Source organism: Pleuronectes platessa, chromosome 3 (genome assembly GCF_947347685.1).
Source record: "Pleuronectes platessa chromosome 3, fPlePla1.1, whole genome shotgun sequence".
NCBI lineage: Eukaryota > Metazoa > Chordata > Actinopteri > Pleuronectiformes > Pleuronectidae > Pleuronectes > Pleuronectes platessa.
In genome coordinates this window covers 7,628,542-7,643,687 of record NC_070628.1, presented here as the reverse complement: position 1 = coordinate 7,643,687, position 15,146 = coordinate 7,628,542, and the positions used below count along the sequence as shown (strand labels likewise).

Sequence of the window (15,146 nt, the reverse complement as noted above, 5' to 3'; positions counted from 1 at the left end):
ACTGGTTTATGTGTAAACCACTTTGCTGGTTATATTCTCCCACTGTATACTTTCTGTTTACACTGTCTATATTAGTTTCTATTCCATCTTGAAGTATTGCATGTTTAATTATTATTTTTGACTGACCTCTTTGCTGCTCTAACATGGTACTTTCCCTGCGGCGGGACTAATAAATGATTATCTTATCTTATCTTCCCTTCCCTTTCTTTTCTTAAGATAAGTCTGGTACCTGGGGATCTTATACAACTGCCATGTAGTCGAGGTCAATAGAGGCCAAACAGTTGTTTTTACCCCCGGGGCTCCACAGAAGGAAAATAGTTCAAAACTAGCTAAACCTCAACCAGCAGTGAAATGCTGTTGCGTCAGTGCAACTGCTCACTATATCTCAGTCAGTGGCCATTTGACCTCTGATGTGCGATAACATTGAGCCAATAAGGCGTCTGCACCTACTAAGGATTTTAACAGCAGGACTCAAGTGTTTTTATTTGTTGTATTAGTGAGTAAAACCTGATCTGAATACATATCAACAGTCTAAGTAATATGAATAGTACACTGATAGAGCAAACATTAGGGGAAAAATACTTTATTTTATATTAACCTTATGACTACTAGTTGGTCTTTTGAACATCACATTTCACCTCAGGAACTCCAGGAAATGACTAAGTTAGGTGAGTGACACATAGGTAAAACTATGCTCTGTTTCAGCACCTCTGACTCATGAATCATAGTTGGGACGAGTTGGGCAGGTACACACATGAACACACACTCAGGTTACCAGTTTGCAGGTGTGTCAGCTCCTCCACACAAAAGTGCAGTGAGGTACTTAGATTTTTTTTGAGTGGATCAGTGTTGTACTAACAACAGGCTTAGGGTTGCCACAATAAATGTACATATGATAATAGTGCCATTTGCCCATTGTCTAGTGACAGATTATCCCTATGAGTCTATATAATAGAGCTTAAGCATTCGAAAAAAGGCAAACTACCTACACTTGTAATCACTACTGTGTTTCCAAGGATACATATTGTTCCCATGACATTTGTCTCCTAATATAAACATGTTCTCCTCAACGACTTAGAGATGAAAGAACTCCCATATACTGTCAAATAAAAGAAAGTAACATGTTTACATGTCATTAACGACAAGACAAGCAGAGAGCACAGATAAAACTGAACGTGACAACAGGGTCATTGAGTAAACACAGAACACGCAACTACCTGTTTTACATCTGGTTCAGCAGGAAAAAAAAAGGGTGGAAAACGCAGAAGTTGAGTCATTCTAGATATTTCATGTCAACAGGGTTCCTTTTCTGTTCTTACAGAGGTAAAAAAAAAAATACAAACGATTTGGAGGCCTGATGTAAATGCATTTAAATGAATACAGCTGCAGGAAAAACGTCTTGTAAAACTCAGAGGGACGTTTTATTTGCGACACAAGAAAAGTGGTTCTGCAAAAAACGTAAATATTTACACCACTTGTAGACAAAACATATCCTCAGCGTATATTCTGTAATTGAATTCTCACATCAGTCCCAGTGCACTTATGAATGAACAGATTACGCTTCGGTTTAAACAGTTTTTTTTAGCTGCCCGACAAGTACATGAAAATAAGGCGTAAAAAGTGCCCAAGCATTCGATTCCAAACCATCTGCTAACACCATATAAATTAGATCACTGGTGACACGTCGGTGTTAAGTGTTGATTCCTCTCCATCATCAACTTGGAGTTCTCAGTTTTCATGCAAACAGGTGTCCCCAACGTCTGGCTGCTCAGAACCCACTCACTCCTCACTGCCACTAATGGACGGTTCAGTCTCTGGTTGCACCAAAGCAAAATATCTGCTGATAAAGTCCATCTGTTGCAGCAAACTCACGGCTATCCATCCGGACTCTAAAGCCCACCCCCGGGCTTTTATATAAATCCTGGTAGCTTTATTTTCACTCTAATGCGCAGAACAGACGTTAGGGACCAGGTGCGGAGGCTTCCAACTGAAGCTTAAACTCTTATTTTTACTCTTCTGGTGTCCACGAGCAGAATATGAATCAGTCCATGTAGTCAAAGTCCTCGGGGATCCCGAAGGCTTTATTGATGCGGCTGTCATCAAAGGAAAACTTCTTCTTGGTCCAGGACTTGATGGCAAAGACATTATCTGAAAACCAAAAATCACACTTCATGAGTTGAGATACGGTGACAGGGCTGCCCATCAGGATATATAGAGTGCGGCAGCAAAATGAGTCTGGGATTATGAGAGCTTCACTCTGATCTCAAGTTCTTTCAGTCGCCGAATCTAAAAAAAAAAGCCCAGACAAATGTGTGTGTGGCTCAGATACGTCGAGAACCGCTCATCTAATCACCTTCACATCTAAAAAGGAACAAGGAACTGCAGGTTGTGGAATGTGCTATGATTTGGACACACGCTATGTTCAATATTGATAAACTTTACAAAAAAAAAAATCAGGTCTATGTACTGGGCACTTCACTGCACTTTGAATAAACAGGTGAACAGCTCTTTGTGTAGTTGTGGTGGAGCAGAAAGCTGCAAACAGCCCCGTTGCAAACAGGCAGGTTTAGAATAGACAATGCACAAATACCGACTAATGAAAGCATTTAAACAGCAGTCAGCATTTCCATTTAACTGTGGGTCAAACGCTCTCTGTTGACTTGTGATGACAGCAGGTGATTTGGAATATGTTATCCTTTGAATCTAATGATTTACGAAGGTGAATTTACCTTGAGAATCTAATGTGAGAATTTATTTTTGTAAACCACAGTAAAAAACTGGAAACACACATTTATTCGGAGTGATCTGGATACACAAATAAACTTTGTAGCCGATCATAAAACATTGAGTTATCTATCTACAATGTAGTAGTGATGGTGAACAGCGGAGCTATGCAAGATGACTCTGTGCATCCATTTTACATCCATATATGACATTTTATGTATTTGAGTCATGTTGATCACTGTGTGCTTTCATACTGCATCCCTATTGGCTAATGGCTCTGTGTCCATGGCTATCTTTGGTCACAAGACTGTGAAAGATGTCTTTGATTCCCTCCTCCTCTCATGACCATGGTTTTAAAGATATCGCCTAGTTTCTTTCTTGTATGTCTTCTTCTGTCTATAACAGCACAGCATGTACCGGTCATAAGTACATAAATTGTTAAGTGAGCTTATGTAATTTAAGTGAAATGATTTATTATGTCTGGGCTTGTATGTAAGCACTTGTCATTGTGTAGATGTCTGTCAGTTTCACGAGGCTACACAGCACAACTTCCACAGAAGCAGTTGCAGCCATCGGTGACTGAACTCACCTAACAGGATTGTTAAAGGCCTGCAGGGGTTTGCTGCGCCCTGCTCCATAAGACAAGTGTTCTAGTGAACATAATAACTGCAGCTACACAGTAAACACATTATTGTTTTATATATTAAAAAGGGCTCAAATAGATTAATCCACGACTTCTACCCATCCAAGTAAAGATGGTGTTACAATGGTTCCAAGGAGAATGTAATCTACTAATGGTCATCCATGCATTTGTTAAAAAAATTTAGATCACAGCTGCAACATAATAAGTGAACATTACATATTGAAGTTTAAAAAAGCAGCCGTTGTTGCTGACAGTGCTGTGAGGAACCACCTCAGGCGGTTTCATTTTGTACTGTCCACCACAGATGAGGGAAATAGAACTCAAGGCTGAGGTAGGTATGACTCACAGTCATTTAAATTTAGTATAATTCTATGTCAGTAAAGTCTAAATGTTCCAAGTCAGTCTGACAACAGGACTTAGGAAAAATGTTGAAAGAGCAATGAAACACTGCAGGCCTGGCTGGTCACCATGGTCCCCAAAGGTCAGCCGTCTCCATGCATACGACCGAGGTCAACTCAGGAGCACACAGAGAGCCTGAGTGCCGACGACCAGGAGGTGACAGGCCGGGCTCAAAGTGCCCCTACAACCTCCGTCAAGTAAGTAATCAATGGACTGAGCCAATCCACAGTCATTGTAAAGCTAAATATGTGCTAAATCGGCAGGGACCTCCCGATACGATATGTATTGCGTTTCTGTGGGTATTGCGATTCGTTATGACGATTTCTTTTGGTTATTTTTTTTTTTTTAAATACTGGACCATGGAAAACAATTGAATCATACCTTCGAATACAACACAGTCAAATTCACTTAGAGCTTTACAAGTTTTATTTCAAATATTAACATTAACTTAATGACTGCCGGGCAGCCAATAGAGAATATAAATAAAAATGTGCCCTATTATTGTATAGTTCCTGTTAACTGCACACAAACTGTCAGATTAAGAAATGTATACTACTTAGGCTACTTTTAAACAATAAATATAAAACCAATAAATATGTTTTAAAAAATTTTAACAAAATTTTGCACGTGTGAACGCAAATGTCCGAGAGAGAGGCAGGAACTCTTCCGCTGTGTTGTGCATGTGTGAAGCAGCCAACAGAAAACTGTGTTGACATATTAAGTCATTTCTTGAATAGATATAGTAAATCTTTGCTAGTTGAAGTCTCTCAAAGGGAAAGGATTTGTTTGTCTGTATAATAAAAGTAATGAGTAAATGTAACAGTGTTTTTTAAAACATTTTAACAGTCATATTTCACCATTTAATAAACCAAAAAATGAGGGTGATTTAACCAAACGTCTTCACGCCTGTACAACAGCATAAATCCCCCTGAAACCATCCAATTACAAAATGACTTAAATTATTAATTGATATTCAGGAATAGTTTCCAATTATCTAACTGACTAAATCAACTCCTTTTTGTAGCTGGATTCCAGACTTCTTCTACCTTTGTTAATGTATTTAGAACTAATAATGCCTTACCTGTCCACCTGGAGACAGCCTCTTTCGCTGTGACATTTGACTTCCCTGAAAAAGAAAGAACACAGATCGAATGCAAAATTACTCCTTCAGTTAGATTTTGCATCTCACTATAAAAAGATGTAATGAAATTCTCATATTACAGGGGACAGAAACAGAACGTCTTTCATTTTGTGTTGCAAATCCAAACAATGTCATTTTACCAACATATATTTGAGAGCAAGAAACTGTGTGTACATAAAAAAGCCCTAAATAATAAATGTTTAATGTGAAAGCACCGGTGAAAGTCGATCATCCTCGGAGCAGAAATATTTCTTGCAGCAAAAGTTCTCAGACAGAAAACAAGACTGTAACACAAACAAATAGATTCAGCAAACGATAAAAGAAAGTTTGGTCGGTGATTGTTGGAAAGCTGATCTATAAAACTGAGTCCTGAACACAAGCAGGGAACTCCACTTAATTCATGCACCTAGAATATTGTCTCTACCTTTGAGCGGTACTTAAAAATAACCTTTTGATGAGTCCATGATAACAATCTACAGGTGTGGCTATATCTGCTACGACTGGAAAAAAATCCAACTAAAATATCTGGTGCATTCATCACAGTTGCTGGAATGAGCCTGAACAGGTGTAGCTCCCTCCACGCCTTCTCTATGTTTATTTTAGCTTTTAATAATTATACCACAGTTAAAACAAAAGTTGATGTTCACGATTATAAACTCCAGCTCCTAGTGCCAGGGACTGAATGGAATAATCTCAGACTCATGGACCGGGAGTTTTTAATTTAACTTTATGGCTGGGAATTTGGATTGCAAGACAAACTTGACTTTTGATTTGCTCACATGCTCCGGTTATTCTTATTAAATTGTAGTTGTATATTTGGCAGGGTGTTGATGTTCACTGTGAATAGAATTAAGAAACTATAAATCCTTTTGTTACCCTTAATGAGTATTTATTCAGTAAAATACTCAACATAATAATTATCAGGCACAACATTCTATATTACACACCCAACGATGAATGATGCCACAATGCATGGCATACATAATTCAAAGAAACAATCTGTACTTTGTAGTTTCCCTTGTCCAACTTATAAACTATAATTACTGCACTCACATACATGCCATGCATACAGCTCTGTTTTCTTTATGGTGTCTTTTGCCGGCCCACAGCATCCCACTGGCATTAATGGGTGTGGCAACATTTGTCAAACATTTCGCCTGACAAATCCAGCTTAGATAAAAAAATGTCATCTGTTCACTCTGTCGCTGGCATTTGTGTTTTCAATGGGGATTTTACTGAGAACACCTTGTACTGTGGGTGAGATCTAATGAGATAAACACACACTCAAAGTCAAATGCACAAATGTATTAGTTCAATACATTTAGTTTAGTTTCTGAACAGACATTTGCTTTTCAGATGTTTCCCTGAGCCAATGCGCATCAGATCTGCATGAACAGGTCTGAGCGCGCCCATTGTGCAAGTTCAGTTTAACCCCCCTTCAGGTGCAGACATATCATAATGTCAAGCACACTCTGTATAACTGCACAACGCTCTCATGATACAATCTGAGTTTCACTGGAGGAAGGGGGGGGGGGGGGGGGGGTTTGGGGTTATCTGCAACAGCGCTGTGCGTGTGGTGTACTTCAAAAAGGAGAAAACAACACCTGAAGGCAAGTGGAGACAGAGATAAATGCAAGAGAAAGAGAAAAGAAAAGAAAGACTCTCTTTTCTCTGCCTCATTAACTGCCGGGTTCATCTTTCTGATTTAGGTGCGTCTTTGAATTACAAGCCGAGGCTGAGCATGAGAAAACGTTGCTAGAGTCTCAGATTTCAGTTAAATGGGCAAGATCCAAAGAGAGTTGGAACGTCTACTTTGACCGTGGCCTGGGTAATACATTTTTTTTAATTATTGCAATAGATTTTTAATAAATGGCACAAAACTGATATGATATAATCATTGGTCAAATCGCCCAGTTGTTTGACCTGTTGTTTTGCCTTTTGAGGCCTTTTGATTAAAAGGCAAAAAAATTCAGTTTACACAGATGTCTTAATTAAATACCGTCTTAATTAAATATAAATAGATGTTCATAATTATGATGATATGAATTCAAAGAGAGTTGAACTTCTAATTAAATTGGTTTTTAAACAGTTGTAATATCCCTGTAATGAACAATGTTACTAAAAATACATTACTTTTGTAAAGTTTGTATACCTTGAACACAACAAGTTATCTGTTGTCGCATACTTGTTTAAGTGCAAAAAAAACCTAAACAATAAAACCAATATTCTTTGGGACAATGGGGATCTCTGGTTTCATGAGAACAAGTAATTATGAATCTGCAGTGGAGTGACAGTCAGCAGATGAGTTGTGGTGTGATGTTGGAATGGAAAAAAACAGCTGAAGTGTGTGTGCACACTAAATGCAAATCTGATGCAATATTGGGAGCAGCAGGTAAACAAACCAGATATTTTAATGACACCTTAGCTACACGTGTACATAAAGTGACAGACACACACACCCCTCAGCTGAAACATTAACACTAAGCCATTGGGGATGCTTGTTAAATCATTATTAGCCGTTTACAAACCATGCAACAGGTGCATCAGTCAGCAAAGAGGTAATTTTCAGAGAACTGTTTTTTGTGTTAAAAGTTTTTAACCTCATCTCTCTGAGCTGTGAGGTCAGAGGCTACCAGATTCATTCAGACTGACATTAACACTGAAAATCTAGTGTTAAACCCAGAAGAGCTAAAGATGTAAACTGTCGAGTGATCATTTCTGATAAGTTCCCACTTCCTCGCTGACTTTAACCGTGAGAAAGTCAGACTCTGTTGCTGAGCAGTACAAATACAAATGATTGTAAATGACACCAGGACCTCAGAATTTACTCCCTTTTGGATGTTTGACACAAGATAACCTGTATTTAATTGTATTTGACAGCAGATGTGTGCTTTAAATTATATTGACAAAAGGCCCAGAGGCATTTTTGTTCATTTGTACAGAAGAATGTGGTCAAACATGAAACTGTCAACATTTAACTTGATTTAAAGCTTCAATATGTGACCAATATAGTGTTGTTAATGTCTTATTTTGAGAGCTGCTGTTAAAAGCTCGAGTAAATCAGGCTCATAAAACCACCTGGCCGCAGCGAGGATATATTCTCATCTGAGCGAGCCTCGCCCTTCTGACCAATCAGAGCAGGCTAAAGTCAGGCGTTGTGACACATGGCACTCGATGAGTATGTGAACACCCTTCTGTGAACGAGGATGCACCGCAGGTGATGTGCAGGGTGGAATGTGACCGAGCAGGGTTAGGGAGCTGCGGGAGGAGCATCGGTCGACTAAATCAATTTAAGCACTTAGATCAAGGTGCCTCCCATAATGCATTTGGATGCATTCAGAACATATAAAGCATGCAGATCTGCATGAACACCCATAATAGCGTTGGGTGACACCTGTGTCTGTGAGTTTGAGTTTTTGATTGGTGTCCAAGTTCATTGCAACCCTGGTGGTTTTAAAAGGAATTTCTAACATCACTTCAGCGATCTCTATGTTTTGAATAGCTTAAAAAAATAGGTGGAAAACTTTGATGTCTGCCAACTTTATGGAGGTTTTATTTTATCACAACAAACAAACAAAAAAGCTTTCATGTTACGTTTTAGTCATAAACTCGTCAGGTGCTTCGTTTCCTGGATGTTTCTCGACTGAATCTCATTTTAATAAAAGATCACTCACTGGTTGCAAAACAGCACCATCTGCCTCTATGAGCCTCTTGATGTCGGAACCCAGCGCTCCATCTATCTTTCAATTAGTCTAATTTCCTTTTTATTACTAAAGAAATGGGGAAAATTAAGAATGAGTGGCTATCATCAGGAAGCAAATGCAGTTGAAGACATTGTCTGATGTTTCCAAACGTCTCCATTTCTGTCCAGACTACAAAGCAGCCTAGGAGTTTTTACTGTAACCCTAAAACGGGACAAGCGGCGTTTACAAACAATCTAAATGTTTGGAGACAAACAAGAACTGAAGAGTACATTTAGTAAAAGTTCATTAACGTTTCATTAGTGTGCTGTACTGTGTGGCATTTTACACAGGGTTGGATTTCTCTTGTCAGCAATTACAGGTGAACTGATTAATGCTAAAGCTTAAAATGTCAAACAGTCATGGTGTGATTTTACTCACTCATCTCCTCGACAACTTCTGGGTCACATTCTCTGTACTTCTCCACCTCGGCCTTCAGCTGAGTTCGTTCCTCTCTCAGAGCCTGCAGCTCCTTCAGCAGGGAGCTTCTCTCTTTCTAAATAGACACAGATCAGTTTATGATAATCATTCATTTGAATTTATGCACATTATGTTAAAAACACGTAGTTCTTTTCATATAAATGAAGGAAGTATGTGAAACTCTTCTTACTGTATCTTGACGTCCGACTTTCGCCTTTTCAACCACTTTCTGCAGACTCACTTTTCTCTGTTTGGCATCAGATATCTTAAAAGAAAATTTTATTAAATGAAATTCAAATAAAGACATCAAACTAATTTCAAGATCAAATAGGATTTTACGACGAAAAACTCAATTCGTAAGCCACAGCAGGGGAATGACGCCAGTTCCATAGTTAAATTATGGGGCAATATAACAAAGTAGGTCACAGGACTAAAAATACCAATAAATACACAACTTAATGGGAATTCATGAAACAAATCAAATCAGATGTGCTTCACAATATTTTCCAGCGGAGCAGCAGTCTTTGTCCTTTTGATTTGGTTTAAATTAGCATAAGAAAAGACCAAAGGTTATACCAATTATAGTTTTGGATCAAAAGACAAAGAAGAAGAAGATTGTCTTCATTTTCTTTGATTGAACATTTAATTTTTTGTACCAATTTTTCAGTGAATCATTAGTGGATCTTGATAGCATATTCAAGATACTGATATCTATGAGTGGGTGCAATTTGTGACTGTTGGGCCTTGGTGGAGCATTAAGGTCGACCACATCATTACAGAAATGATTCATCTGCATTAATATATAATTAGAGTACTGCCTAAGCACACTTGTCAAAATGGCAGAAGGGAGCTATAGTGAAAATTATACCCCCATCAAACACAAATTTCTCAGTCATAACATCCAGGACTATATCATTTATATTACTGCTATTGTTAAATAGATGCTGCCATTCAAACATAACATACAACATATTCTGAGGCCAAATTCTGTGGTGTCTTATTAAAGGCTGCACAGAATATCATTTTGTGTTGTGGTGCGACCAAGTGTCATTATCTCGAGACAGATTGCGCCTTCGTAACTTTTGTCCTACATATCTGGTGGCCAATGTTCTCTGTGGAGTCACCACCCTCACACCATCTGTCTGTCATGCAGTGGGAGAGGGAAATGGGTCATCACAGATAACTGGATATTCAAAGACGAGCAGTGATGAGAAAAGATCTCTTCACAGCCACCAAGTGATACATCATTTTGATTAGTTGTTTTAAATCAGATCTAAAACAAAAAAAACAACACATGAATAAAAAGTCTTCCATTAATTCAAACACTGTTTTGGCTCACCAAAGGCAAAACTCATTTACTGTAAACTGCAGTGAACACAGTGCAAAGAGGAAGAACATTTCTCTCCTCTCAGCCCATCTCTGTGCGGATGCGTCTTACATAACACAGCAGGCTTGTGTGAAACTACCTGCATCAACCACAGCTCTCAGGAAAGACGCATCTCAATTGTCGAGTTCAAAGTTCGGTCTCTTTGAGGTACACACCGTGCTGCTCTGCTGTGATCATTTTTCCATTTAGTAACATCTGCAGATATTGAGATCTCAGGGCACACTAACAGCTGTGGGGCCGCACCTGTTTCTGCAGATCCTCCAGTTTGTGCTTGCGAGCATTTAAGGCCTTACTGGGGAAGGCCCAGTAGTAGTTGGACGTACCCACTCTTTCACAGTCCACCATGTTGTCATCCACCAAGCTCTGCAGCACTTCTTTCACAGTCATGGGAGCTTAAAGCAGCAGAGAGGAAAGGACATCTTCACATTAAAACTCTACAATCCCTGATATTTCATCATTGCATTGAAATCCCAGAGTTGATGCTATTTGTAGATTACTGATATGTTAACTGCTAATTCAGAAGGTATGGCCAGTACAAGCTGAGAAGACTTTGGATCTATTTGACCAAACAAACTGCACATTTTAGTAGAATGCCATATTATACAAAAGGATAAGAAAAAAAACACAAGCCTAGCATCAGCTCTTATTTTTATGTTCTCCTGGCAACTGTTCACAAAATGAAACCCACACATCTGCAGCATATCTGGCCGGTTTATATTTATCTGGGAGAGCGTTGCATGAGAGGATGTGATAGAGCAGAGTTACATCTTGAACAGTGTCAGTGGTGAAATGTGATACGCCCACACGTTAGCTCAGCCGCTCCACTGTGAAAACGAAAGAGCTAATCTGCTGTGGTGAGGGGCCGAGTCCTGAGAGGATGTTGAACAGCAGCAAAAGTAAAAAACGAGGATTGAAAGTAAAACCTTCTGCATGAACGACCACACTCTTTCTATGCTTGACTCTGCATTTCCCAATCCTTTTCTTTCTCTTTCTTAATTTTGTGATTGAATGAACTCTTTGCCTCTTTTTCAAACCACTTCCTTTTAACAGTTCCTCGTGTGTTCTTACCACTCATTTCCCTGAGCTCATTCGCTTGGCCCCTTTCTCACATTTTCTCCTCTTCTACAGGAAAAGGTTCCCAAAATGTAGAGCTCTTGTTGCCCTCTCCCCCCCTTCCCCCATCACTCAGTAATTACATTATGCCCCAGTACAGGGGACAGAAACATGTGCTTTTAATCACAGCAACAAGATCCAGTTTCAGCAGATTCATGCTTTGTCCAGTTTAAAACCAAACCCCTCATCTGTTCTCTCGGGGACACAACATGGATCTGTTCCTCTGCAGGAGTGAGCACTTTAAAACCTGCTGTTTTCATGAAATCTCCCCTGATACTCGTAATGTAAGGCTCTATATTTACACAGAGAGGGAATGTGTTTTATTTATTTAAAACCCTTTCAGCTGCACTCTGCACTATGAGATTTCTGCTGTTGATAAGTCTGGTTCTGCTTATACAGACCGACTGAATACAGTTAACATGGTAACAGCTAATCTAGGTTGCCGTAATTAACTCTGTAAGCATTTCACCGAGGTGTTTATGCATGAAGGTGTAATAGCAGTTGAAAGAAGAGTATAGAAGTGGCGAGCAAATAGTGGTCTGTGGGCAGAATCTGGGGTCTCCAACATGATCCATTTGGCTCACACACAAATCTTAGTTTTACATTTAATAGTTGGAATAAAATATTTGCATTATTTTTCACATTTAATCTATGTAAATACAACACCCTGTAATCTGACACTCCAGTTCGTTTCCTGTCTCGTGATGTAGCAAAAAGCATCCATTTGCAAAGTGACCTTCAACATAAGTTGTTACAACACTGTACTGACTTAAAAAAAAAATTGCATATGCCCTTAGTTCCTGAAGTGTGATGCAACAATAAATAGCTCAGACAAAAATAAACATGAGAAGTGTATCTCTACTGATTATCTCTCAAATAGTTGTACCCTTGCTGGGCTGTAGAAAGACAAAGGATTCTATGCTTTAGAAAAGGCTCAGCAGAGACATGAAATATGTGACAAATAGGAAGATAATCCCAAAAACATTTTGCTAGAGGTAAATATTCAAGACCTTTGTAAGTGACATTTAAGATTAAAAAGGCTTTTCCGATCAAATCAATGCTTTTAGGACTTTGAACATCCAGATCCTCTGTTCTATCTATTAGTCTCCAGGTGCAAAATTCACATCTCTGTCTAAAAATAGATATCTCTAACCTTTTCATTTGTTTCTCATATTTAGAAACCAGCAGGGGAAATGCATCAACAAGCAAGTACATAGTTTGTTAAGAAGAGAGCAAACATTGAAAGATCATTAAAAAGTTCAACTGTTGATCATTACTCACATATGCCCTTTGACTTCGGGGCAATCTTCTCAATGTCTTTCAGCTGAAACACATCTTTCTAGAAAGAGGGTGAGAAATTTTGTTTTTTGATCAGTCTCACAGAAAAATGTATATGAATTAATATAATTTATAAATGTATGCATTGATATCCAACAATGTTTTAAAATGTATAGTTACATGACTTTGAATGTACATGTCTCTATTAAACCATTTTGAGGAGCCAATTTACTGTACTTTCATTCAAACAATTATATTTATTGTGGCGCTGAAATTGTTTTATTAGTAGTATATTCTTGTTATTATCATTATCAATTGGCCAAATAGAGCAACGGCTTCTTTACATTGAAAGGTGCTTGGGGTATTTGTTTAGGGGGCCTCCTGGGCCCCTTCAATTGGGGGTCTTCTGGGCTCATCTTACCAGGAAGAGACCCTGGGGTGGGCCCAGAACATGATAGAGATTATATATCTCATCTGGCATGAGAAGGCCTAACGATGCCCCAGGAGGAGCTGGCAAATGTTGCCAAGGGACCTATCGAAATTCCATAGACCACAATGTATAGTTTAATATGAAAGTAATTCCACTTAATCATCAATCATGAGCAAGTAGTATGTGTATCGGCTGATACAGCGCTCGCTCCTAGTATTGTCTTTTATTATTTTGCCGTGTTCGGGATGATTATCTGCTGCAACCTTTGCCCCCAGCCAATGAACAGGCAGCAGGGTGTGAGTGCAAGACTCTATTAAAAAAAAACTAGGCAACCAGGTTACTTAATTTCCACCACCTATGTGTGCTCTGCCAGTGTGTTGCATGTTTAAAAGGCTGCAGGTCTGTTTGCATGTTTGACTGAAGGTGGGGTTGAGTTACACACCCACACTGAGTTACAACCCAGTGCAAAGACTTTGTATTTTTGCTAATTTCTAATTAGAAAACGTATTATACAAAGACTTTCTAAAATGTTGAGATGTAACCCTTTTCAGAAAAGCTCAAAATTTATAAAACTGATTCATTTATGAGAATACTGTGTGCAGATCCTATATTTAAACAAACCTTGTGTATGTTGCAGGTTTTTATATAAGTAACAAAACTGTTCATGTCAACATAGTTTGCATGTTAGTTTTAATCTCCTTTACAAACTAATCAGTCAATAATACCAACATTTAACCAATGCTGTTGCAGAAGAGTTGAGAAAATAAAAAACTATATTGAACAGCTTTCATTAAATCTATGCATTCATAGTATGAATTGTGTTACATTGTGTGGCAATGGGAAAACTCACCGATTCAAAGAAAATCTCCATCATGCGAGTTCTCTTCTCCTCCAAACTCAGTCCTCTCTTCTTTGACTGTAGCAGAAAATGTAACGTGACATCAAGTAACAATGAACAACTTTCTATTTCTATTACTCAGAATACAACAAGAAACAAGCGAGCTCTCCACTTTCAATTTGAAATAGGAGTTTGTCAGTAATCAGAACCAGAGACTGAACACGCTGCACGTACATCAGTGTTGTTGTAATATACTTTGCCGCCACCGGTGTCAGCAGAGAGCAACACTTGTAGCCAACGAAGAAGAAACGCAACATGCCTCCATCTTGGATTTCACATATGTTGCGTTTTTAACTCAATATTTAAGAACTAACTCGTGTTTACGTTGGATTCGCACAACAACGACAACCCCCGTCTGTACTCCCATCATCTGTGCCTCAACAGGGACCTTTTGAAAATAGTCGTTTAGCTTAATAGTGCATTTGTTCGAATAACTGTCCTAAGCAGTGGATAATGACGCTAATGGTTGAATAACACGTAAAGTTGGCACCGTATTGTTAAATGTATGACGCAAAGTAAATATGTTAGTGTCCTGTCGTCCACTCGTGTTGTTCCCGTTAGTTAGATGCTAACTACTAGCTAATGCTAACCAGTGGAGGCGTCACACAAACAGCTGATAGACGTGAACATGTACCCACCATTTTTGAATTATCGGTTGTTGTGATGTCACTCACACACACACACACGTGTGGTTATTAAGACGTAAACTGACGCTCCTCTTCCTCCTCTTCGTCTTCTTCTTCTTCTTCTTTGCGTCTGTTTGATCCGAGGAAGTCAAACGTCACATTCTGAATTTTCCCGCGGGTGGAAGTGACGTCAAGGTGTCGCCTTCCCTGTGCCTCGGAAATTCCCGCGCGTTGAGGAGATCCGGTACAAAACGTGTCATAGACCGACGGGATTTTGTGAACCCTGTTTTTTTAACTATATAATTGTGTTGTTTTGTTTATATGTTATGTCACAACAACCTTCAAGA

The 15,146-nt window shown here is 38.9% G+C and overlaps 1 protein-coding gene across 1 annotated transcript; it reads right to left on the bottom strand.

Annotated features, from left to right (window-relative positions):
• Window positions 1-567: 567 nt before the first annotated feature.
• On the bottom strand, window positions 568-14,994 carry mnd1 (meiotic nuclear divisions 1 homolog (S. cerevisiae)). Its single transcript, XM_053418857.1, has 8 exons — window positions 14,812-14,994; window positions 14,126-14,191; window positions 12,849-12,906; window positions 10,698-10,846; window positions 9,258-9,332; window positions 9,029-9,143; window positions 4,848-4,892; window positions 568-2,148 (listed from the first exon to the last, which is right to left on the bottom strand). The coding sequence occupies exons 1-8, from the start codon at window positions 14,812-14,814 to the stop codon at window positions 2,042-2,044; spliced, it is 618 nt and encodes a 205-aa protein (XP_053274832.1). The 5' UTR covers window positions 14,815-14,994; the 3' UTR covers window positions 568-2,041.
• Between the last annotated feature and the right edge of the window lie 152 nt (window positions 14,995-15,146).

Bases quoted from the DNA above. Each gene is read 5' to 3' on its own strand.
- mnd1 (XM_053418857.1), bottom strand. The intron at 9,333-10,697 runs GTGCGGCCCCAC...TTTTCTTTTAAG, and splicing joins TGGAGGATCTGCAGAAACAG to ATATCTGATGCCAAACAGAG. The intron at 4,893-9,028 runs GTGAGTAAAATC...TTTCTTTTTCAG, and splicing joins AGAAGTTGTCGAGGAGATGA to GGAAGTCAAATGTCACAGCG.